Here is a 23,595-nt window from a genome sequence, read left to right as displayed (position 1 = left end):
GGAACAGACTCCATAGTGCACAGCCACCCTGTAAACTCTGTCAGGGCAGTGTGGCCACAGAGGGAGTCCTGTCTCCAGATTCCTAACTCACAGTATTTTCCTTAATATCATCATTTTTTTCACTTGCGAGTGTGAGAAACTGACATCCTGGACCTTATAGTAGATCTGGAGCTCTCGAGTTGTTCTGTGAGCACTTCCTCTGTGAGTTTCCAGTCCCTCTACCACGGAGCCTTCCTTACCTGGCTTTCTCTACTGCTGTCCAAACCGGAAGTGGTGGCTGTAACTCTTGAGACATGTTTCTATTTTCAAAACAGTTAAGTTCTCTTGATGTCACTTTTCTGTTCTGGGACACAGATTATCACTAGAAAGTAGATATGGTGTCTAAGATGAGGGCACGCAGCATTCAGAGTATTGTCATTAAGTGCTGTTGAGTCGATTCCATCTCATAGCAACTTCTCAGGCTGTAAATCTTTTCAGGAGCAAAAAGCCTCATCTTTCTCCCATGAAGCGGCTGGTGGGGTTGAACCCCTGTTCTTGTGGTTTGCAGTCCATTGCTTATTGTGTGAAAGATAGTTATGTAGGACTGGAAAGTGAGTGCAAATTGTGTGTGTGTGTGTGGGGGGGTTATCAGTGGCAAGAGTTTATACTCAAATGGTAAGCAAATATATTATTAACTATTATTTTAAGGAGCTTGAGTTTTATTCTGATGGCTAAAGGAACAGCATGATCCTATATGTCTATTAAGAATTCTGCTTATTTCTTAGGAAGGTTGTTTAGAAGGGAGATGGTAAGTATGAAAGACTGCAAGCCAATTAAAGCCAATTAAATTGTAATTTTAGGAATCCAGGGACTAGCAATCTGGACTAGGGAATGGAGAGAAGTATGGATTATAGAAACAGCAGATTTGGTGATTGCTTATGGGAAAGAAAGGGTGGTAGGGGTGGTTATGCTTTGTTCCTACTTCTATGACTGGGCATCTGGAGGATGGTGTGTACTTTACTGAAATGGGCACTGGTAAAACACAGAACACTGAGCAGGTCTTGAGACTCAAGCCAGTGATTGCAGTCAGAATTGTTGTCAGTCTCCTAGAAATAATCATGGTAGCATGTAGCAGTCAGATTTCCTCACTAAGGATTTTGAATATTTGGAGAAGAGAAGTTTATCACAGACAAGATGATTCTTGCTATCATTGGAAAGAGAAGTAGAAAGAAAAATTTTGCAAAGAGAGGAATCGCACAGCGTGAGCCCATGTGTTCATGTGAGAGAGAGAGAGAAAGAGAGTAAGTGATGGTGGGCAAGGATGATGTTGGTGGGCAAGGATGACAGAAAGGATAAATAGTCAGAGTTGCATAGCATCCTGATAGAGTTCTAGGGTTGTATTGCCAAGTTTCCACTTAGGACTTTGCCACTTAACTAGTTGTGTGAGATCTTGGACAAGTTACTTCATCTTTTTGGATTTCAGTTTTCTCATCAGCAAAACAGAGATGATAATATTACTGACCTTATTTTGAAGGCTAACATAAATTATTGGATGCAGCCTACTTAAAATGAGTTTCTAAGTTTGTAATGTTTGGAACAGTATATGACATTGTGTCGTTAAGCAGTGTGGAAGGAAAAAGCTACAGATAATAGACATGGTTTTAAGTGGGAGGATTAATGGCATTAAACTCTAATGACCTTTCTATCCTGTCTACATGATTTTAGTGTCTAGAGATAACACTTGTAATATATGTTGGGTCCTTGTAATTTGTTCCTCCCAGTAAGAGCATGTCACAGTAGTTAGTGGCAGTAGTAGTAGTGATAATGGTGATAATAGCTTATATTTAACCCCCATATCAGGTGAGGAGACTGGGTTTTAGAGCTCAAGGCTACAGAGTTAGTGAGTAGTAAGACTGGAATGTAAGCCAGGCCGTCTGACTTCCGAGTCTGTACTTTTAACCGTTCATTTTCATTCAACAGCTGCCTGGCAAAAAAAGTGAAGAGTGATTTTATTTTCATTAAAGGTGATTGGATGTGACCTTAATGATCAGGGTCTGAAACTTCAGGTTTGCATAGTTGTTGTTAAGTGTTGTCAAGTCAGTTCTGACTCAACAACCCTATATAGGGTTTCCAAGAAGCAGTTGGTGGGTTTGAACCATTGACCTTGCGATTAGTGGTCCTGTGCTTAGGATATCATTAATCTGTTTTTTTTTGTTTTTTTTTTTTTTCCATTTCTATTTTAGATATCAGTTTTTCTTGCAGGTGAAGCAAGATGTCCTTCAGGGCCGGCTGCCTTGCCCCATCAACATTGCAGCTCAGCTGGGAGCTTATACTATCCAATGTAGGTTCCACTTTAGCATAGTTGCTTCAGAAATGTCTTGAGAAATATAATTAAATTTTGTTTGTTGTTGTCATAAAAATAGAGATACATTATTATCCAATTCAACATGTACAATTTTTCACTCGTACAATTCAGTAATAATTGTATTGTATTCAGTAAAAATTGTATCAATAATAATGTGTAACTATCACCAGTATTTGCTGCCAAATTTTCTGTCATTATAAACCAAAATTCATTGCTTCCTAAGGAATGAATCTTCCTTTTCCCTTCTGCCCTTGGTACCAAAAAACAAACAAAAAATCTAAGTGTGTTGTTATTGAGTTGATTCGATCTTACAGGGCAAAGTAGAACTGTCCTATAGGACTTCCAAGACTGTATTTGGAATCTCTGTGGAAGCAGACTGCTACATCTTTCTCCTGTGGAACAGCTGGTGGATATGAATTGCTGATTTTTGCTTAGAAGCTGAGCATTTTAACCATTGCTCCACCAGAGCTCTTTCTGCCATTGGTTGTTGTTAGGTGTCATCAAGTCAGTTCCGACTCACAGTGACCCTACACACAACAGAACAAAACTTGCATTTGGTAACCACTGTTAAACTCTGATCTATACATTTACTTATACAGCCGGAATGCACCTTAGAAGTGAGTATGACAAGAGTTTGTCTCATGTACTTTGGTCATATCATCAGGAGGGAGTAGTTCCTGGAGAAGAATATCCTGCTTGGTAAAGTAGAGGGTCAATGGTGAGATGAATTGATACAGTGGCAGCAACAATGGGGTCAAGCATAGTAACAATTGTGAGGCTGGTGCAGGACCAGGCAATGTTTTGTTCTGTTGTGCATAGAGACACTATGAGTTGAAACTGACTTTGTAGCACCTAACAACAAGGCATTTCATATTAGTGGGGCCATGCAATATTGTCCTTTTGTGTTCCACTTCCTTTATTTAGCATAATATTTTCAAGCTTCATTCATGTTGCAGCAATTCCAATACTCCTAGGTATGTACTTAAGAGATTTGGTGGCAGCAATGAAAATTGATATATGTACACCGAAGTCCATTGTAGCACTATTCACAATAGTCAAAAGGTGGAAGTAGCCTGAATACCTATTAACAAATGAATGGCTGAACAAGTATGGTTTATACATTCATGCATACAACAGAACATTGCTATTGTTGTTAAGTGCTGTTGAGTCATTCTGACTCATAGCCACCCTGTATAGGGTTTTCAAGGAGTAGCTGGTGAGCTTGAACCACCGACCTTGTGTTTCATACCAACTTTGCAGTCCAGTGCATTAACCCACAGCACCACAATAGAACATTGTTGTTGTTGTTAAGTGCCTTCGAGTCGGTTCCGACCCATAGCGACCTTGTACAGGGTTTCCAAGGCTGTAAATCTTTATGGGAGCAGAAAGCCTCATCTTTCTCCTGCGGAACAGCAGGTAGTTTTGAACTGCTGGCCTTAATGTTCACAGCCCGATTCGTAACCACTACGCTACCAGATTACTCAGCCTTAAAGAAAAATGAAATCCTGGTACATGCTATAAAATTTTCATTGTAAGCAATTTTTCACTAATAATCTTTTTATCAAATGACACTTGTCTTCCCCCTCCCTGCCCCCACCAAAAGAAAAAAGAAAAAATTTGAATTTAGTCTGAATTCTAGTTTTAATCATTGTCACTTCAGAAGAAGTAAATGGAGCCAGTAACATATTCCTTACTGCAGGTTGCGTAGATGTGTTTAGTCTCAGGAATAACATGTTTCTTTATTCTTCTACATCTAGTCTCAGTTCACTGATCTCCTAAACTGTTATGTCTCAGAGGTCATGTTGCTTCTGTACAACTATGATGAAGACCCCATGTGGTCAGGTGCCAATGCCATGCTCAGATGTGTCACACATCTTGCTAGAAGTGTAGTTACGCTCTTGGCATGCATGTGTTGGCCTTGTGGGAACAAATTCGGGTTACATCATCATTTTGGAAGCCTGAAAATAAACCAACTAGTTGTCATTTAGTTGACTCTGACTCACAGTGGCCCCATGTATGTCAGAGTACAGTTGTGCTCTATGAGGGTTCTCAGTGGCTAGTATTTGAAAGTAGAATGCTAGGCCTTTCTCCAAGGTACCTCTGGGTGGACTTGAGCCTCCAACCTTTTGGTTAGCAGCAGAGCACCAAACTGTTTGCACTACTCAGCATCTCCTTTGCAGATGAAGGTAGAGGCTTTGTCTACTAATAATTAATTACTAGTAAGAATCCAGCTAGGTGGGGAGAAAATGAAACTGTATAGTCCTCGCTCTTGTGGCATCAGCAATAATCTAGAAGAAACAGTCTGGTGAAAATGTCTCATCAGTGTTGGGTCTTGGAAGATGGACTAATGTAAGGACGAGCATTTTTATAAGAAATAAAGAGTTTCCTGGCTTCATTTTCCTTTGTGTAAACTGTATTGAGGTTATGTATAGTAGTATATTTCATTTCTATGACCATTATTGGGGCAAATACTTATTTTGAATCATATGCACTATCTTTTAATGTCATCATTATCTGAGAGAATATATTGAAGTCATGTTTTTGGGTTTATTTGCTTTTTACCTTTTGCATTCTAACATATATAACTACTCTAAATTCTGTGTACAACTTTTTAGTTTATGTAACTGATAGTAATTGAAATTAAAATGATGACAGTTACATTCCGTGTTGTTGTTAAGTGCCATCAAGTCTATTCCAATTCATAACCACCCTATATAGGGTTTCTGAGGAGCAGCTGCTGAACTTGAACCAGCAACTTTGTGACTCAAACTGGCCTTGCAGTTCAATGCCTTAATTTACAGCAGGACTCCTATATTCTATGAGAATGCAAAACTAGAGAATCTGTGTTTTATTCAGGAGTTTGTTTATATCATCCATATACATGTTCATCAAAGGAGTTTTTGCTAACTACTTTTCGATTATCAGCTTATATGTGGGGGCTTCAAAAAATTATTAGAAAAACTTTATTATCTTTTAATTCTGTTGTTTTCCATGAGCTTCTGATGATGTTAAACATGACAGGAATATTACCTGTTCCTTAAATAGAAAATTAAATGAGTTCTTTTTTTTTTTATTATTCTTTCTTTATTTTTTTAGCTGAACTTGGAGACTATGACCCATATAAACATACTGCAGGATATGTGTCAGAATACCGTTTTGTTCCCGATCAGAAGGAAGAACTTGAAGAGGCAATAGAAAGGATTCATAAAACTCTGATGTAAGAATCGCATTTTATGTTGTATTATCCACAAGCCAATTTTTTACAGTATTGGCAGCCATAAGAAAAATTTGTATGATAAATTCTTCACCTCTGCCTTGAACTTTCTAATACCCATTTTTTATATATATAGTTTCTTTACTGCTCTATGGTGTTGAAATGCTCACAGAAAGCTCAAACAGTTTATAAAAGTGTATCAACCCTAATACCTAAAGACATCTGGCATATTTGTGCTTAATGACCTTTCAGATTTCTCTCACTATGCTTAATTTTCTCTAGAGAAAATTAATCTCATATAGATGTATATATGTATGACTATCTAAATGGGATTAATCTTTATTTTATTTCACAAGTGTTTCTTGTGAAACTCAGTTTTTATTTAATTACAGATATGCTTAACATAAAAAATGAACTACAAAAGCTTTAATGTATTCTGGATTTGCTCTGTCTTACATATGTAAATTCTTCAGTTCTAAGCAGATTCCTGTGTGGTATATAGTGATAAATCCAGAAATCTTGATGACACAGTATGGAGCCTCTGAGGGTATTTTGTTAATACCACATGTACTTGTGAGAATATACATGCTTTCTTAGTAGAATTTTCAGTTAATGGCTTGTATCACTGAAGTTATAACTTAATCCTAGTTATTTTGATTAAATCTTCTATACTGATTAATCTTACTTTATTGCTTCTTATGTAACATTCCCTCATGAATTTGTATAGTTAAGAAAAAAATGTAGAACAAATCTGGTCAACAAAAACTGTTTACCTAAAGGATCTGTTTCAGTGAGTAGAAGCAGAAGTCAGTAGCTGAATTGCAATCAGAGAAGCCAGGCTCTTCAGCTCATATTAGCATGCGCTAGAATGCTCTGTCTGATGATAGATAGAGTCCTTCATTTCAAGATTTTCCTGAAGTGGATTCTAAGAGAGTGCTTAAAACATTATGAAGGGCAGTGTGTTTGACACATTCTGAGAATAATAATTCTACCAGGCATTTCAAAGTACACTTTTATTTAGAAATTATCAAGGAACTGTGGGTAAAGGACTTTGTATATGTTGCATGGGATCATGTTGACATGTAACCTATTTCTGAGAGAATAAAGCTTGATAATGATTTGGTAGTTTTCTTGTAGCCAATTTGTAATAAACATTCTTCATGGATATAAAAAGTACAGTATATTGTTGGGTTTCCAGTGTACCATGGCTGAAACAGGAGTGTGTCAACATGGAAATGTACCAAAGCAAGAGTTTTACAAAATTCATAACTCCTTTTGTTAACCATTAAAATATCACTACCTCTTTCTCCCTCTCTCTGTGATATGCACACACAGAGTTTCATTCATCCATGGAGAATCCTGGCAGATTCTCACCTACCATTAGGAATCAGTGCTATTTTCTGCATGTTTTAACCAGTGGGGATTTTGGGGAAGTTTCTGTATGTTGTGTGAAGAAAATGACAAATATTTTTACCATTTCCAAATATTAATTAAAGCATTTTCAAACTCTACACATGCTGAGGAAATGTTAATGTTGGATTGGAGGGGAGCAGCATTCCCTGTCCCCACTGTTAGAGTTCCCTTCCTCTGATAAAGACTTATGGGTGCAAGGAGATATTTTACACCTTGTAAAGGGGATACCTTTTAATATTTGGTGTTAAGTGCTGTCAATTTGGTTCTGATTCATAGTGATCCTGTATAGGGTTTCTGAGGAGTGGTTGATGAGTTTAAACTGTTGACCTTGTGGTTCAAACCAATGTTGAGGTCAAGTGCTTATCCTATGGCCCCACACAAGGATTCCATGCTTATATTCTCAGCAACCTCTTTGGAGGGGTTCTGAAACTGAGAGTTTTTAATATATGTTGGGACATTGAGAAGGAGCCCTGGTGGATCAGTGGTTAAGTGTTTAGCTAGTAAGTGAAAAGGCTACTGGTTCAAACCCACCAGCCACTCCAAGACAGAATGATGTGGTAGTCTGCTGCTGTGAAGGTTTACAACCTTGTAAACCCTATAGGACAGACAACTGTCTGTCCTATAGGGTCGCAATAAGTAGGAATTGACTTGATACTGGCAATAAGTAGGAATTGACTTGATAGTGGCAATAAGTAGGAATTGACTTGATAGTGGTGAGTTTGATTTTGATTTGGGGGACATTAGGGATTGGCTACAGTGAGCAAAAGTAAATCTGGTAAATGAATTTAACTTAAATAAGTATCACTTCAGAGTGTAAAATTTTGTCACTAGGACTTTGTTGAAACAGTAAGATTTATATTTGCATTAGCACAAAGAATCATTAATTTGCCCAGTACTATAATGAAGGTGGTTTACATTCCTTGTGAATGCCATAGCTATCAGTAAAGTAAGACTTCCTGTTTTTATGCTGGGGATAGGGGTCAGACTCCTTCTGAAGCTGAGCTGAACTACTTGAGGACTGTCAGGTCCCTGGAGATGTATGGCGCTGACCTCCATCCAGTCTATGTGAGTAACATTTAATTAACACAAAACAGTTTAAGCTGATGACATTTTTCTTAAAAAGTCACTGAGATTCCCAAAGGAAAGCTGCAGTCAAGTCATTGAGCAAGCAGATGATACTTGTTCATCTGTGTTTTTCAAACACAAAACATCTTTTGCATGGATTAAACCTTAAAGAGCTTTGCATAAGAGTCTGTGATTGTATTTCCATGTGTAAAAACAATTAACCGGGCTTGAAAACACAATCTGGATAACAACTTCAAAGGGCTTAGTCAAAATGTCAAAACAATGTAAAATGGGCTTGTAGTTAACTGTACTAGACAGAGAACATGAGGCTTTTTCCAAAAATAGATTTATGGCTGAAAAGCATTTATACATTTATGACTTGCCCGGTAGAGTTGGCATTAGGCAACACTCTAAGGTTCAGTTATAGGTGGCTCTATGTTGGAATGTATAGAGTGTAATTTTAGGTTAACTATCTATTGTAGGTGAAACTGTATTAATATAAATTTTTTACAGATTTTCTTCAGTGACTGATAAAATTTTGCCAAATATAGTTAGTGAGCAATTACAGTGTGTCTGGGTGAGTGTTCTGGATCCAGAACTTAGCCTTTGAGCCAGCTGTCTAAAGCTACCAGTAGATTACTCTGTGCCAGTGAGACTGAAATGCCATTGCCTTTGATTTTATATGAGTTTAGTTAGCAGTAGTCACATTTGATTTTCTGAGAAAAGGTGTCCAGTGCCTTACTCTTGATAGGAAATAAATTTCTAAAGATTACATAGAGACTGAATTGGATCACGGAACTCAATTTTTAAGGCAGCTCTGCAAAACTTCCTGTAATGAAAATAACTCAGTCGTGCATTCATTCTGTAATATGACTTTTGCTCATCAGATTTTCCTAAAACAAGAAATCATTTCACATTATTCTAAAGTAATGGAAGCATGCCTGGTGTTATAGTTAACTTGGTAATAAAAGTTACAAATATGAGAGAAATAACACTTCCCTAATATATTGGATTCCAATTTTGTTAGAGTCTTCATACTATTGTTAATGATGTCTCTAAAACTTTTCCCTATGTATAATAACAATCTTTTAGATTATTATTTTTTTTCTCTTTTAGTATTCTACAGGAGTCTTAGAAAGAGAGATTCACCTGCAAAATGCTTCTGCATTTCTGTTTACCATACTTCAGAAACATTTTGTGTGTGTGAAAGTGGTGGGAATTTATGGCAGATGAGCTGGATTTCTTGCAGTTATCCACACATTTACTTAAGATTGAATTTTTAAAGCTGGAAACAGGCAACAGTTGATACTCTTCCAAAACATACTAGTTGTGCCATGTTCCCCATGAATATAATTTTGCAGACATAGTGATTTGGCTCCAGACCTAGAAACATCATTAATACAAGCAGGCAGTTCTGTACCTGTTCTTGGTACCCACAGTGTATATGACTTTTTGTTTCAGGATACCATTTTCTTCACTGGGATTTATCACTGACTGGAAATGAAAGGGTCTCTAGTCTTTGAGTCGGAACTGACTTAAGGGCACTTAACAACAGCAACAAGAGTCTTCACCAGAAGAAATACTATCTTTTTAAATTTTAAGATCTCATAAAAATCACAAGTAAGAGACAGTGAAAGGAGGGTAATAGAGACCTAAGAAAATCCAATTGTGTGACTGCCTGCAGCCTTCTAAATTTTCTGGAGAGCCTGGTGGTAAAGCAGGCCTCATAATTGTCCACAACTGAAGCATTGGAGAGGACCCTTGATAAAGAGTTAGTGGTTTTCAATCCTCGTCTGCTCAGGAGACTCACCTGGAGCTTTTCTGTGCTTTTGATACCTAAGCCTCATCACCAAAGACTCTGCTATAATTGGTTTCCTTGACACCCAGGCATCAGCATTTAAAGCTTCACAGGTGATTCCAGTTAATGTACAGCCAGGGTTGAACACCACTGATAAAAGCAGCATGAGTCGTTTAGTGGCCAGATTGGTAGCCCAGATTCCCTTTAATTAGCTGTAGTTATAAGTATGAACTAAGGAGCTCTGGTAGCGTAGTGGTTGCAAATTGGGCTGTGACCTGCAGGGTCAGCGGTTTGAAACTACCAGCTGCTCTGTGGGAGAAAGATGAGGCTTTCTGCTCCTGTAAAGATTTACAGCCTTGGAAACTCTGTGCAAGGTTGCTATGGGTCGAAACGGACTCCATGGCACATAACAACAACATAAGTATGAATTAAAATGAATTTAGATATTATTATAATTTAGCTAGCCTTCTAAGCTTACATCTTTCAAATGTTAGTTCCAGTGTTAATATAACAAATTGTACTTGTATAGCCTTTTACAAGAACAAATTCATGGTGATAGGCATATGCTTGTTTGTTTTTGTTTTTTTTTGCAGGGTGAAAACAAGTCTGAATATTTCTTAGGATTAACTCCAGTTGGTGTTGTTGTCTATAAGAATAAAAAACAAGTGGGAAAATATTTCTGGTAGGTACAACTTGAGAGCAGAGTTGGTATTAAAGTTATAAACTGTGTATTTGGGCTTTATGAGACTTGCATGTCAGTGAAAAGGCTGGGGGAAAACATCATGTACATTTTCAGAGGTTGATAAATCAATGAGTGAAATTGGCTGTAAGGTTTCTCGCAACACAGTTTAATATATATTTTACCTATAATTTGAGGTACCATGAACCTGGACTCTCTTATCCATGGACACAGGAAGTAGTAGATTTTCCCATTCATTGCAGGGCCTGAGTGGACATGTGTGCACTGGGAGCTGAGGATGACCATGATTTCTAACTCTTAATGAGGAAGGACCTAGAAGAGGTTGTAGAACCTCTGATGCTGTGTGGGAAGACAATGCCTCTAGGGCCTGAGGACTTTCCTAATCGAAAGGTTGGAGGTTCAAGTCCATTCAGAGGCAACTTGGAAGAAAGGCCTGATGATCTACTTGGAAAAAAAAATACAACCCATTGAAACTCCTGAGGAGTAACAGTTCAGTTCTGACTCACAGGAGGTTCCATGACTTGTAGTAAGCTCATTTGGTTCCATTTTGTAAGTGTGCATTTAGTGGAGAATGAGAACAGAATTTTGTTTAGCAAAGGACAGAAAGGTCTCTGCAGTCACCAACTTTATAAAGAAAGTACTATTAACCTATCTTTTCCCACTGAATACTTCTCTGAATTTCTGAGAGATTAATTCTTAAGAACAATAATAACAAACATCTGCTTTGTTTTTCAGGCCTCGGATTACAAAGGTTCACTTCAAGGAGACTCAATTTGAACTGAGAGTCCTGGGAAAAGATGTAAGTTTTTGTTTAGCACTTAGCTAAAAGAAAGGTAGCAGTCTTGCCTGGTCCTTTATAACTTACAATACACTGTGGAACTAAACACCAAGTTTTCTTAGGGTGAAGCCATATGGGAACCAGGTTCATTGACTCAAGTGCTCAACTTCTCAAGGAGTGAAAGGGAAGTGAGTGGAAATGAATGAAATGGAATGGATAAGTTCCATTTTAATTTTAGCCAAGGGGAAAAAATCTTCCTGGGGCAGAGAAGAATTGTCGTTGTTGTTAAGTGCTGTCAAGTTGGTTCCGACTTATATAGGGTATAGGTTTCCTAGGAGCTGCTGGTGAGCTTGAACCACCAACCCTGTGGTTCAAACCAACCTTGCAGTCCAGCACATTAACTCATAGCACCACACCAGGACTCCAGAAAAGAATACTGGCGGTGTTGGTGTGCCGTGGTGGCAATTCTGACTTACAGCAACCCTGCATAGGGTTCTTGAGGTTTTAAATCTTTATGAGAGCAGAAAGTCTCATCTTTCAAACTGCTGACCTTGAAGTTAGCTGCCTGATTCATAACCACTATGAGGTGGTTATTATTATTAGGAAAGACCCCAATGGTATGACTGCTAATACTTGGCTGCTAATAGAAAGTCTGATGGCTTGAACCCTCCTGGTGGCTCTGTGATTTGTGATCTGTTGCCATAAAGATTGTTATTGTTGAGTGCCATTGAGTCAATTTGAACTCATAGTGACCCTAAATGACAGACAACTGACTGCCCTAGAGTTTTCCTAAGCTGTAATCTTTATGGAGGAGTCATGGTGTGGTGCTGTGGGTTAATGTGCCAGACTGCAAAGCCGTTTGAACTGCAAGGGCAGCAGTTCAAGCTCACCAGCTACTCCTCGGAAACCCTATACAGGGTCGCTATGGGTCGGAATCGACTCAATGACACTTAACAACAACAACACAATCTTTATGGAAAAAGATCATCAGATATGTTCCCTCATGGAGTAGCTGGTGCGGTGAACTCTCAACTTTTGGTTAATCATTTGTGGTGCAAAGGCTTCTTTGGTAAAGATAAAGAAAAAAACCCCAAAACAACCCACATCCATGGGGTCAATTTTGACTCAGAGTAATTATATATAGGGTTTTTGAGGCTCTGAATTTTTATGAAAGCAGACATTTTTCACCCTGGGAGTAGCTAGTGGGGTTGAACATCTGACCTTGCAGTTAGCAGCCCAACACCTCATTCACAGAACCCATAGGGCTCACCATTTAAAAAAATCCTATATGGAAGTTATACTGTGTCATATGAGTTTACTATGAGGCAAAAATAAATTGGTTAGCACAAACAATAACAGCAATCATTGTTAAGGTAACTTGCTATTTAGTAGTACTGTCTATGATACCTGGTGTAGTTTGGTAGGATCAGCACTAGGCTGTGAACTATAGGGTAGGTAGTTCAAACCCACCAGTTGCTCAGTAACCCTGTACAGAGTTGCTGAGTTGGAACCAACTCAACAGTACTTAACAACAACAATTGCCTGTAAAAGCAGGATTAGCACTGAACTGTGAACTACAAAGTTGGTGGTTCAAGCCCACTAGCTGCTCCACAGGCGAAAGATGGCTTTCTGTAAAGCTCCAAAAACGCTGTGTACTATGAGTTAGAACTGACTCGACTGCACTAAACAACAACATGAAGGTAGGAGTCATATTATAGGGGTACAGTTGCAGACAGGATAAAAATTGTCCTCGTTTTGCTTTCTACAACTTGTCTGTCAGTTCATTGTACTGTGGTGGCTTGTGTGTTGCTGGAAGCTATGCCACAAATATTTCCAAAATCAACCAAGGTCACCATGGTGGATACATTTCATCGATATCATAGGCATTAGTGAGCTGAGATGGACTGGTATTGGCAATTTATCTTAAAATCACATGATTTACTATTCCGAGAATGACAAATTGAAAAGGAATGCTATCACATTCATCATCAAAAAGAACATATCAAGATCTGTCCTGAGGTACAACACTGTATGGGATAGGATAATAGGCATAAGCCTACAAGGAAGACCTGTTAATACCACTATTATTCAGATTTACACACCAACCAATATAGCCAGTGATGATGAAATTGAAGAATTCTACCAACTTCGTAAGTCTGAAATTGATCAAACATGCAATCAAGATGTGTATTGATAATTACTGGTGATTGGAATGCAAAGATTGGAAACAAAGAAGTATCAGTAGTTGGAAAATATGTCCTTAGTGATAGAAATGATGCTGGAGATCGCATGATAGAATTTTGCAAGACCAATGACTTCTTCATAGCCAATACCTTTTTTAAAAAACATAAAAGATGACTATACACATGGACCTTACCAGATGGAATACACAGAAATCACATTGACTACATCTGTGTAAAGAGATGATAGAAAAGCTCCATAGCATCAACCAAAACAAGGCAAGTGGCAGACAGTGGAACCGATCATTTATCATTAATTGCTCAAATGCAAGTTCAGGCTGTAGTGGAAGAAAATTAAAACAAGTACACAAAAGTCAAAATATGACCTTGAATATATTCTGTCTGAATATTGAGATCATCAGATGAACAGATTTGATGCGTCAGACACTAAAGACTGAAGACCAGAAGAGTTGGGGAATGACATCAAGACATCATACAGAAAGAAAGCAAAAGGTCATCAAGAAGAAAAGAAAGAAAGAAACAACCAAAATGCATGTCAGAAGAGACTCTGAAATGTACTTTCTGGTATAGAGATGCTAAAGCATATGGAAGAAATGTGGAAGGAAAAGAGCTGAACAGAAAATTTCAAAGGTCAGCTTAAGAAGATAAAGTCAAATATTATAACATAATGTACAAAGACCTGGAGTTAGAAAATCAAAAGGGAAGAACATGCTCAGCATTTCTTTAGTTGAGGAGGAAACTGAAGAAAAATTAAAACCTCAACTTTTGCTACATTGAAGGATTCTAGAGACAAAATGGACTTCTGGTGTGACGCTGTAGGATCAGCACCAGACTGTGAACCATAAAGTCAACAGTTCAAACCCACCAGCTGCTACTTGGAAACTCTATACAGGGTCACTATGAGTCATAACAGACTTAGTGGCAATTCACAACAACAACAACAGGGGCAAAATATTTAATTATGCAGAAAGCATCAAAAGAAGATAGAAGGAATAAACAGAGCCAATGTACCAAAAAGAAATGGCCAATATTCAACCATTTCAAGAGATAGTATATGATTAAAAGCCAATGATCCTGGATGAAGAAATTCGAGATGTATTGAATGCATTGGCAAAGAACAAGGCACTAGGAGTTGAAATCTTTCAACAAACTGATGCGGAACTGGAGGCACTCACTCATCTATGACAAGAAACTTGGAAGATAGCTACCTTGCCAACTGACTGGAATATATTCATATTTGTGCCCATTCCAAAGAAAGTGACTGAATGGAATGCAGAAATCATTGGACAATATCATTAATATTGCATGCAAGTCAAATCTTGCTAAGGATAATACAAAAATGGCTGCAACCAATCATAGATTGACAGCGATTTTTCAGAGGTTCAGCTGGATTCAGAAGAGGATATGGATCGAGGGATATCATGGTGATTGTCAGATGGATCTTGGCTGAAAGCAGAGAATAATAGAAAGATGTTTACCTTTGCTTTATTGACTATGCAAAATCTTTTGATTGTGTGGATCATGACAAGCTATGGACAACATAGTGGAGAATGAGTATTCTGTGGAAGACTTATTGTGCTCATGAGGAACCTGTACATAGACCAAGATACACTTGTTCAAACAGAACAAGGGAACGCTGAATGGTTTAAAATTAGGAAATTTGTACACCAGCATTGTATTTCTTCACCATATTTATTCAATCTGTGTGCTGAATAGATACTCTGGGAAGCTGAATTATATATAAAAAAAAAAACAAAAAAACAGGGCATCATGATTGGAAGAAGACTTATTAACACCTTGCAATATGCAGATGATACAGTTTTTCTTACTGAAAATGAAAAGGACTTAAAATATTCACTGATGAAGAACAATGACCAAAGCCTTGAGTATGGGTTGCACCTCAGTGTAAAGAAAACAAAAATTGTCACCACCGGACAACATCCATATAAATGGAGAATAGACTGAAGTTATCAAATACTTCCTTTTGCTCGGATCAATCATCAACACTCATAGAAGCAGTAGTCAATAAATCAAATAACGTATTGCATTGGGCAAATATGCTGAATAAGACCTCTTTGAAGTGTTGAAGAACATAGATGTCAGTTTGAGGACTAAGGTGTGCCTGACTCAAACCATGGTATTTTCACTAACTTCATGTACCAATGAAAGTTGGACAATGAATAAGGAAGACCACAAAAGAATTGATACAGTTGAGTTATGGTGTTGAAGGAGAATATTAGAAGTACTATGGACTGCCAAAAGAACAAACCAGTTTGTGTTGGAAGAAGTACAGCCAGAATGCTCCTTGGAAGCCAGGATGGTCTAACTTCATGTCTCATACTTTGGGTGTATTATCAGAAGAGACCAGTCCCTGGAGAAGGCTTTCATATGTGGTAAAGCAGAAGGTTGGAGAGAAAGAGGAAGACCCCCATCGAGATAGATTAGCACAGTGTAGGCAGCAATGAGCTCAGGCTTAGCAGTGATTGTGAGGTTGATGTGGGACTGGACAGTGTTTCCCTCAGTTGTGCATAGGGTGGCTAGTTATCATCAGGGCTGACTCCATAGCACTTGACAACAACATCAACAACATCAAACTTATAGCCAGCCATCATAGAGTTAACTACACTGTTAGATCTCACTATGGGGATAACCACATCTCAGCTGCCAAACCACCGAGAATCCTGGTCCAGTCAAGTTGACATAGAACCTTAACTATCGTAGATATCTTACTGTAAGATGATCCGCTGAGGTTGGAAGGCGCTCAAAATACAACTGGGGAAGAGCTTCCTCCTCAAAGTATTGTCAGTCTTAATGAGGTGGGGCAAAGCTTCGAGTTCTTCATTTGTTGATGTGGCATAACTAAAATGAGAAGAAACAGCTGCAAACTGTTTTAAAAATTGAAACACATTTTGCCATAAATTTAATTATGCTGAAATTTACCGATAAAATTAGTATTGTGTTTTTTAACTGAATATTAAATTGTAAAGAAAGGGAGTCCCAACTTTTAAAGGAAAGGATAGTACAAAAAAGTACATAGTTGCTCTGAACTTGGAGAAACAATTTGGAGAAACATCAGGGTTATCTCCATTCCTTATTGGGCATCAATCATAAAGATGTATTAATATAAGATTAAATCAATGGTAAGATTGAAATTATCCACTAAAGTGAAATTGCTAGGCATTAGGATTGTACTTTCTTGGTGTGGTGCCATATGATAAGTACTGGACTGCTAACCATAAGACTGGAGGTTCAAACCCACCAGCCTCTCCTTGGAAACCCTATACAAGGTTATTATGAGTTGGAACCAATTCGACAGCACTGAACAACAACAACGATCATACAGTTTCTCTCACCCTCCCATTGTTGCCACTGATCCATTAGACCGTTTTCATATTTGAAGTTTTTCAGAATTGCTCTTGTAATGGTCCAAGTTTTGGCCAAAATCTAGAGATTTTTTTGTCCAGTAAGTTTTAGAACACTGAGTAGGTTACTTCAAAAAGTAAGGGTTGTTAAATATATTGAGAATAATGTTTCAAGTGTTTAAGAAAAATATGCTAATAAAATAATACGACTTTTAATGGAAGATTACTAGTATTAAAAGTATTTTTCCCTATATACTTACATTACTTTTATAAGTGAGGTCCCTTGAGAACCTTCATTTGTATTATCATTGCAGTGGAGTCCTGGTGTGGTGTTGTAGGATAAGCACTGAACTGGTAACCATAAGGTTGGGGGTTCAAATCTACCAGCCATTGTTCCCCAAAAGTCCTATACAGGGTTGCTCAGAATCGGAACCAACTTGAAGGCACTTAACAACAACAACAACCAGTATATTCTTCTGTTGCAGGATTATTATTTTTCTTAGTTACTGTAGAGCTGGTGCTGATCAATATATGAAAAAATGTAAGCTAACCAGAATTTGCAACTTTTAAGATTACTGATAACATGTCCGAAGTGTGAGAGAGGAAGTCTCGCCGTCCTGGCTTCTATGGAGCATGCTAGCTGTACTTCATCCAACACAGATTTGTTTGTTGTTCTGCAGACCATAGTACTTTTAATATTATTCTCCAACACCATAATTCAAATGTATGAATTCTTCTACGACATTCCTTGTTCATTGTCCAACTTTCACGTGAGGTGATTGAAAATAACATGGATTGAGTCAGACGCACCTTAGTCCTCAGACTGACACCTTTGCTTTTTAACATTTTAAAGAAGTCTTTTGCAGCAGATTTTCCTAATGCAAAGACATCATCTGATTTCTTGGCTGCTGCTTCCATGGGTGTGAGTGGATTCAAGCAAAATGGAGTCTTTGACAACTTCAGTCTTTTCTCCATTTCTCATGATGCTATTTATTGACTCAGGTGTGAGGACTTTGGTTTTCTTTACATTGATGTGCAATACATACTTAAGGCTGTAATGTTAGACCTTCATTAGTTAGTATTTCAAGTCCTCTTCCCTTCTAGTAATCATGGTGTATCATCTGTGTATTGCAGGTCATTAATGAGTCCCTCCCCAGTCCTGATGCCACATTCTTCTCTATATAGTTCAGTGATCTTTAATAAGATGGAACACCAATTCATGTAACTGAGAGGTTTGAATCAAAAGGAGTATTATTATTATTAAATGGCATATTAGTTTAACCAAAGCACTACATTTCCTTGGCATTCTTGCATGTGGGTTCTTTTTTCTTTTTCCACCAGGATACCTCTCTGTGAGGCAGTGATTTACATAATGGTAGAATTAACTTGATTATTATGGAGGCCTAACTGTAATCAGGAATTGAATTAAAAAGCTCCCTAAAGCCCATCACCTGGAACAGTAATCACATTCAGCTTGAAAAATGTTTGAAATACTTATTCTGCTGGTTTTCTGGTCTGCTGGTTTGGTCTCAAAGATTAAACTTTCACTTCAAAGCCTTTAGGGCTAAATTCAGAGGTTCAGTTTCCAAATGAATAGACATTAACCTATGGCTAAAATATTTTCTTGACATCACATTAGACTGCTAATACAGTCCAACTCCTTTATTAATAATTAATCCTCCATATCTATTAATATATCTTTATGCATTTGCAGACAATAAGCCCATCTTTCACAGATATGAATGACACATTGAATTCAGTGGTGCAACTTTTGAAAGGGTCACAAAGAGTTGTCTACCATTAAATACTGACTTGTAGAACCTTGTGCCTCTGGCAGTTTCAGAAGCTAAACATTTTTACCCATTATTTTAACTTCAAAATAAGCCTTGCGTTTAATACCTCACAGGAAACCTGTCATTGTAATATAAAGGTCTTCGATGCTATCTGTAGAAAACCAAGGAAATTGAAATTACCCATTTCCTAAAATGTAAAGGTAATGACTGTTGATATTTTAGCACAATTCCTTTCTGATTTTGTCCTCTTTAAATGAGTGCATAGTGTATCTGTGTGCACCTATGAAGAAGCCCTTGTGGTTAAGTGTTTAGCTGCTAACTGAAAGGTTGGGGATTGAACCTGCTGGTCTCCTTCCATAAAGATTGTTGTTGGTAAGTGGCATCTAGTCAGTTCTGACTCATAGAGACCCTGTATAGCCTTGCTGAGGAGCAGCTAGTGGGTTTGAACCAACTGACCTTGCAGTTAGCAGTCCCATGCTTATCCTACAGCACCACACCAGGACTCCTCCATAAAGATGATTGCCTAGGAAATCCTATGAGACTGCTTTATTCTGTCATGTGGGGTCCCAATAAGTTGAAATCAACTCTATGGCACCAAACATTAACAGTATATCTTTTTGTATGCATCATTCCTTACATGATTTTTGTACATAGCTTTCATACGTACTCTCTTATCACAAGCATTACCCCTTATTTTATTATAGTTATTCATGTAGTGTTTATGAAGTTTCATTTTTATATGCTTTGCTTTTTTTCTTGTTATTGTGGTCTTTCCCCCATTGTATCCTTTTTTTTGGTTTTGTTTTTAATTTTTGTGTGATTTAAGTGAAAGTTTGCTCAGCAAATTATATCTCATGTATCCTTTCATATACAAATTGTTCTATGACATTGGTGGTGGTTGTTGGTAAGTGCCATCGAGTCGGTTTCTACTCATAGTAACCCTGTATGAAGTTTCCAAGGAGCAGCTGGTGGGTTTGAACTACCAACCCTGGGTTTAGCAGTCCAGTGCTGGTCCTCCAGTGTCTCACCAGGAGTCCCTGTAATGTGTCAGCACTCTCACCATTTCTACCCCATCTGCTCTGTCTGTCACCATTTATCCAATTTCCCTTTACCTCCTTGCCTTCTCCTTTTGGTTTTTATGTAAAATTGACTGTTTGGTTTCATATATTTGATTGCTTAAAGGAACACAATTTTCATAGGATTTGAATAGATTTTTGCTAGCTTAAGGGAAAACAAATATATATATATATATTTTAATCTCATATCCAGGGCTTCGAACCAGTTCTTCCTGGTTTCGTTTTGGCCAGTGAAGTAAAGCCAGAGTAGAACTGAATTTGTAAAATGTGGGTGTAGTGGATCGATAACTGAAAGAAAAAAAAAAAAAAGATTATAGGTCAGTTTCCTGCTAGAAACTTAATCTCTCTCCTTTATAACAAGGGCAACATGTACATTAAATAGCAACAAGATCTCCCAAATAGCATAGTTGGAAACAATGATGACTGGCTCAAAAATGACGACAGACTATATTGGCTTTGAATTAGCATCACTGTCCACAGCTCTCGCAGTAATCCAGGCTTCCACAGGATGCTCTTGAAAAGACTCAGTAGTCTTTTCTGAGTCTCCAATTCCAGGGCTACAACTGTAATTTTTCTTGTTCCAATTATCTTTCTAGTATATCTACACTTCATAAATTTTGGTTTGTTCTGATTTCACTGCTTTGGCCATGACTGAGCTGATTTGAATCCTTGTTCAAATCTGACCACTTCATTGGATACTTGTTTTCTAGCTAGGAATTGTTAATTTGATTCTCATGAATTTTTCTGTTTAATTATATAACTTTTAAATAAAAGTAATGTGTTCTTCCATTTATGTTAATGTTTCATATTTTAAAGGTCAGAAAAAAATTAAGTGATCTAATAATATAAGTCATCCTTGATTGGCTTTTGATTTTGCTAGAAATATTTCGATTGTTGTCATCATCTTGGTTTTACGAACCTGTGTTTAATGCATGTTGAACAGGTGTGCCAAGGAGAATGGGGCTGTACCCACAGATATATATAGGCGTGACAAAGGATGTTTCTATGTATGTTAACAAAAAAAAGAAGATGATTATGTCTTTTCAAGTAATTAAAAAGTGTCTTAATCTGTTATAAAAAGGTTGATTTTAAGTAAATATCTTAGAAAGTCAGGATTATTGCCTGTCTACTCATTCATCAGCACATATTTATTTCAAAAATCCAGGTCAGAGATGATAGTGGTTCTGACCAGGGGAGTAAGAATTGAAGTGGTGAGGATTCTAGATTTAGACACATGGGTTACTTGGACATAAGGAGTTTTGGATGGAGTCTTAACAACTTAAAGGTGCTTGGCCTGCTCGGAAGAAGAATGAAACTACCGTCAAGGGAAATAGAGAAGGTTGCACATGGGGCAACATTTGGAGAACTAAAAAGAATCCTACTATGAATATTTTGAGTTTAACATGTCTCTTAGACATTTAATTGGAGATGTCAAACAAGGAGTGGGTTTATGAGTCTGGTGTTTAGAATAAAGGTCTGAACAGAATATAAAATTTGAGACTCACTGACATGTAACTGGTGTTCAAAGTCATGACTGGATGAGATCATCAGAATTCATATAGATCAGAAGAGGAGGAAGCAGCAAAATAGAGAAGGAATACATGACAATTAACAACAACAGCAACAATGCCAACGGAGAGTCCTGGTGTGATGCTGCGGGTTAATGTGCTGGACAGCAAGGTTGGCTTGAACTTCAAGGTCGGTGGGTCAAGCTCACCAGCCGCTCCTCAGAAACCCTATACAGGGTTGCTCTGAGTTGGAATCAGCTCAGTGGCACTTAACAGCAACAACAATGTCAAGGGAATCTAGTGAGTGAGGAGAGCAACTACAATATTTCCTTCTGGAATTAAAGCTGGACAAGAAGGTAAGGTTCCGGCCAAGGTCCTGGTAAGGTTGAAGGTCTGCTGGGGGTGGAGCACTGGAGGGAGCGAATTGGAGAGAAACGTGCTGGTCAGAGAGTGGAATGGTCACCATTCAAATTATGGTGAGACTGTAGTTATTGTACATGACGAGATTTATGTCAGTGTTTCTCAGCTGAGGTCAACCTCCAACCTTGCCCCAAGACATTTGAAAACGGTTTCTGATTGGTAGCTGATTGAAATTTTTTTAGAAGAATAGGGAAGAATTTTAAATCACACCCAGATTTCTCTATTTAGTTAACAGGGAGGGAGGGGATAAGCCCAAAATTTGGCATGTAGTTAGCACATTTGTTGAATCAATAAAATAATGAGTAAATGAGGCTGTTTTTAATGCACCTTAAAACTAACCTCAGATAAACTTACCCTGTGTGACAGGATATAGAACCAGAAGGTTCCTGGCAAGTCCAGCCATGAGTAATTAGACCCACTTGGCAGAATAGAAGTGTTGGCAGTACTTTGAGGAAGAACACGGGAAGTAATGACTGCCAGGAGTTGTCACAGTTTGTCAACAATCCGAGAGACCACATTTATGTCAGCTAGGGATTTCTTTCACTATTTAAATAGAATTATAAACTTATTTGTTTAAAACTTCTCATTTGAAAATAATTTAAAATTTTAAGAAATTGTTAAATAAAAAAAATCACAAAAATTCCCATATTTATCTATGTTTACTTTTTAATTCAATTATTAACATTTCGTCCCACTCACTTGTGCTTTTCTCTTTCAACAATCATGCACAATGCTTTTCTGAATGATTTAAGAGTAATTTACATACATCTTCAACTCTCAGTACTTCATTAATAAAGTGGAGGTTAGCAAAAAAGGGAAAGATTTTCAATGAGTGATTTAATAAGGATTAACACAGTGGCTTCCACAGTGGGCTCAAGCAGAACAGCGATTGTGGGGATAGTGCAGGGCTGGGTAGCGTTTTGTTCTGTTGAATATGAGATTGTTATATCTCAGAACCCACTCAATGACATCTAAAAACAACAAATACCTCAGTGAGTGTTTCCTAACACTAGAGATATTCTCTAATAAGTCAGACATAGCACAGTTTTCAATTTAATAAATTTGTGTCATTACATTTTATCATCTACTTTGAATATTGCAATTTTGTTGGGTTACCTGATAATTTTCTTTATAGCATTAACTCCTTTAATACGTTGTTGTTGTTGTTGATAGATGACATCGAGTTTGTTTTGACTCACAGTGACCCTGTGAACAACAGAATGAAACAATGTGTGGTCTTGCACCATCCTCACAATTGTTGTTATGGTTGACCCCTTGGCTGCTGCTACAGTGTCCATCCATCCTTTTGGGGGTCTTCCTCTTTTTCACTGACCCTCCACTTTACCAACCATGTAAATGATGTCCTTCTCCAGTGACTGGTCCCTCCTGATAAAGATACCCAGAGTGTGACAGATGAAGTTTCTAAGGAGCATTCTGGGTGTACTTCTTCCAACACAAATTTGTTTGTTCTTCTGGCAGGTCATGGTACTCTCTGTATTCTTGTCCGACACCATAATTCAAATGCATTGATTCTTCTATTATCTTCCTTATTCATTGTTCCTCTAGTATAGAATCAAGTTAATTTCTTTTCATCTGGAAGATTTTCTATAGCATTTGTTTACCTTTTGTAACACTGATGTATATTTTTTAAATGTTTTATTGTAAATTATGTGATAGTTTACATGGGAGAACATTAGCTTTACATTTCGTCCTATTGTATATCATTTCATTGCCATGGTTACAATCCCCTTCATGCATCGTCAACCAACCAAAGGATATACTCTGCAAGCCTATTCCCCAATCATCAGCACACAGCCCCTCTCCCTCTCTGGGTCTAGAATCCCCAGCAGCTCCATCTCTCCACATCGTTGTCTCTGCCTCCATCTCTGGTGTCACTGTTTCTCTGGGTAGGGTCCCGCACTC

The 23,595-nt window shown here is 37.8% G+C and overlaps 1 protein-coding gene across 1 annotated transcript in view; it reads left to right on the top strand.

The window, feature by feature from the left end:
• The window catches only part of EPB41L4A (erythrocyte membrane protein band 4.1 like 4A), a 376,777-nt gene that overhangs the window by 233,197 nt on the left and 119,985 nt on the right, over positions 1-23,595 (top strand). Inside the window, exons 5-9 of the mRNA XM_006875509.1 lie at positions 2,223-2,320; positions 5,441-5,561; positions 7,949-8,036; positions 10,428-10,516; positions 11,270-11,333. Coding sequence (XP_006875571.1) covers positions 2,223-2,320; positions 5,441-5,561; positions 7,949-8,036; positions 10,428-10,516; positions 11,270-11,333 — 460 coding nt within the window. The remainder of the gene's footprint in view (positions 1-2,222; positions 2,321-5,440; positions 5,562-7,948; positions 8,037-10,427; positions 10,517-11,269; positions 11,334-23,595) is intronic.

This window comes from Chrysochloris asiatica, unplaced genomic scaffold (genome assembly GCF_000296735.1).
Source record: "Chrysochloris asiatica unplaced genomic scaffold, ChrAsi1.0 scaffold00330, whole genome shotgun sequence".
In the NCBI taxonomy this organism is placed as follows: domain Eukaryota; kingdom Metazoa; phylum Chordata; class Mammalia; order Afrosoricida; family Chrysochloridae; genus Chrysochloris; species Chrysochloris asiatica.
Note: the sequence above shows the minus strand (reverse complement) of the source record. Positions and strands in the feature narration are given on the sequence as shown.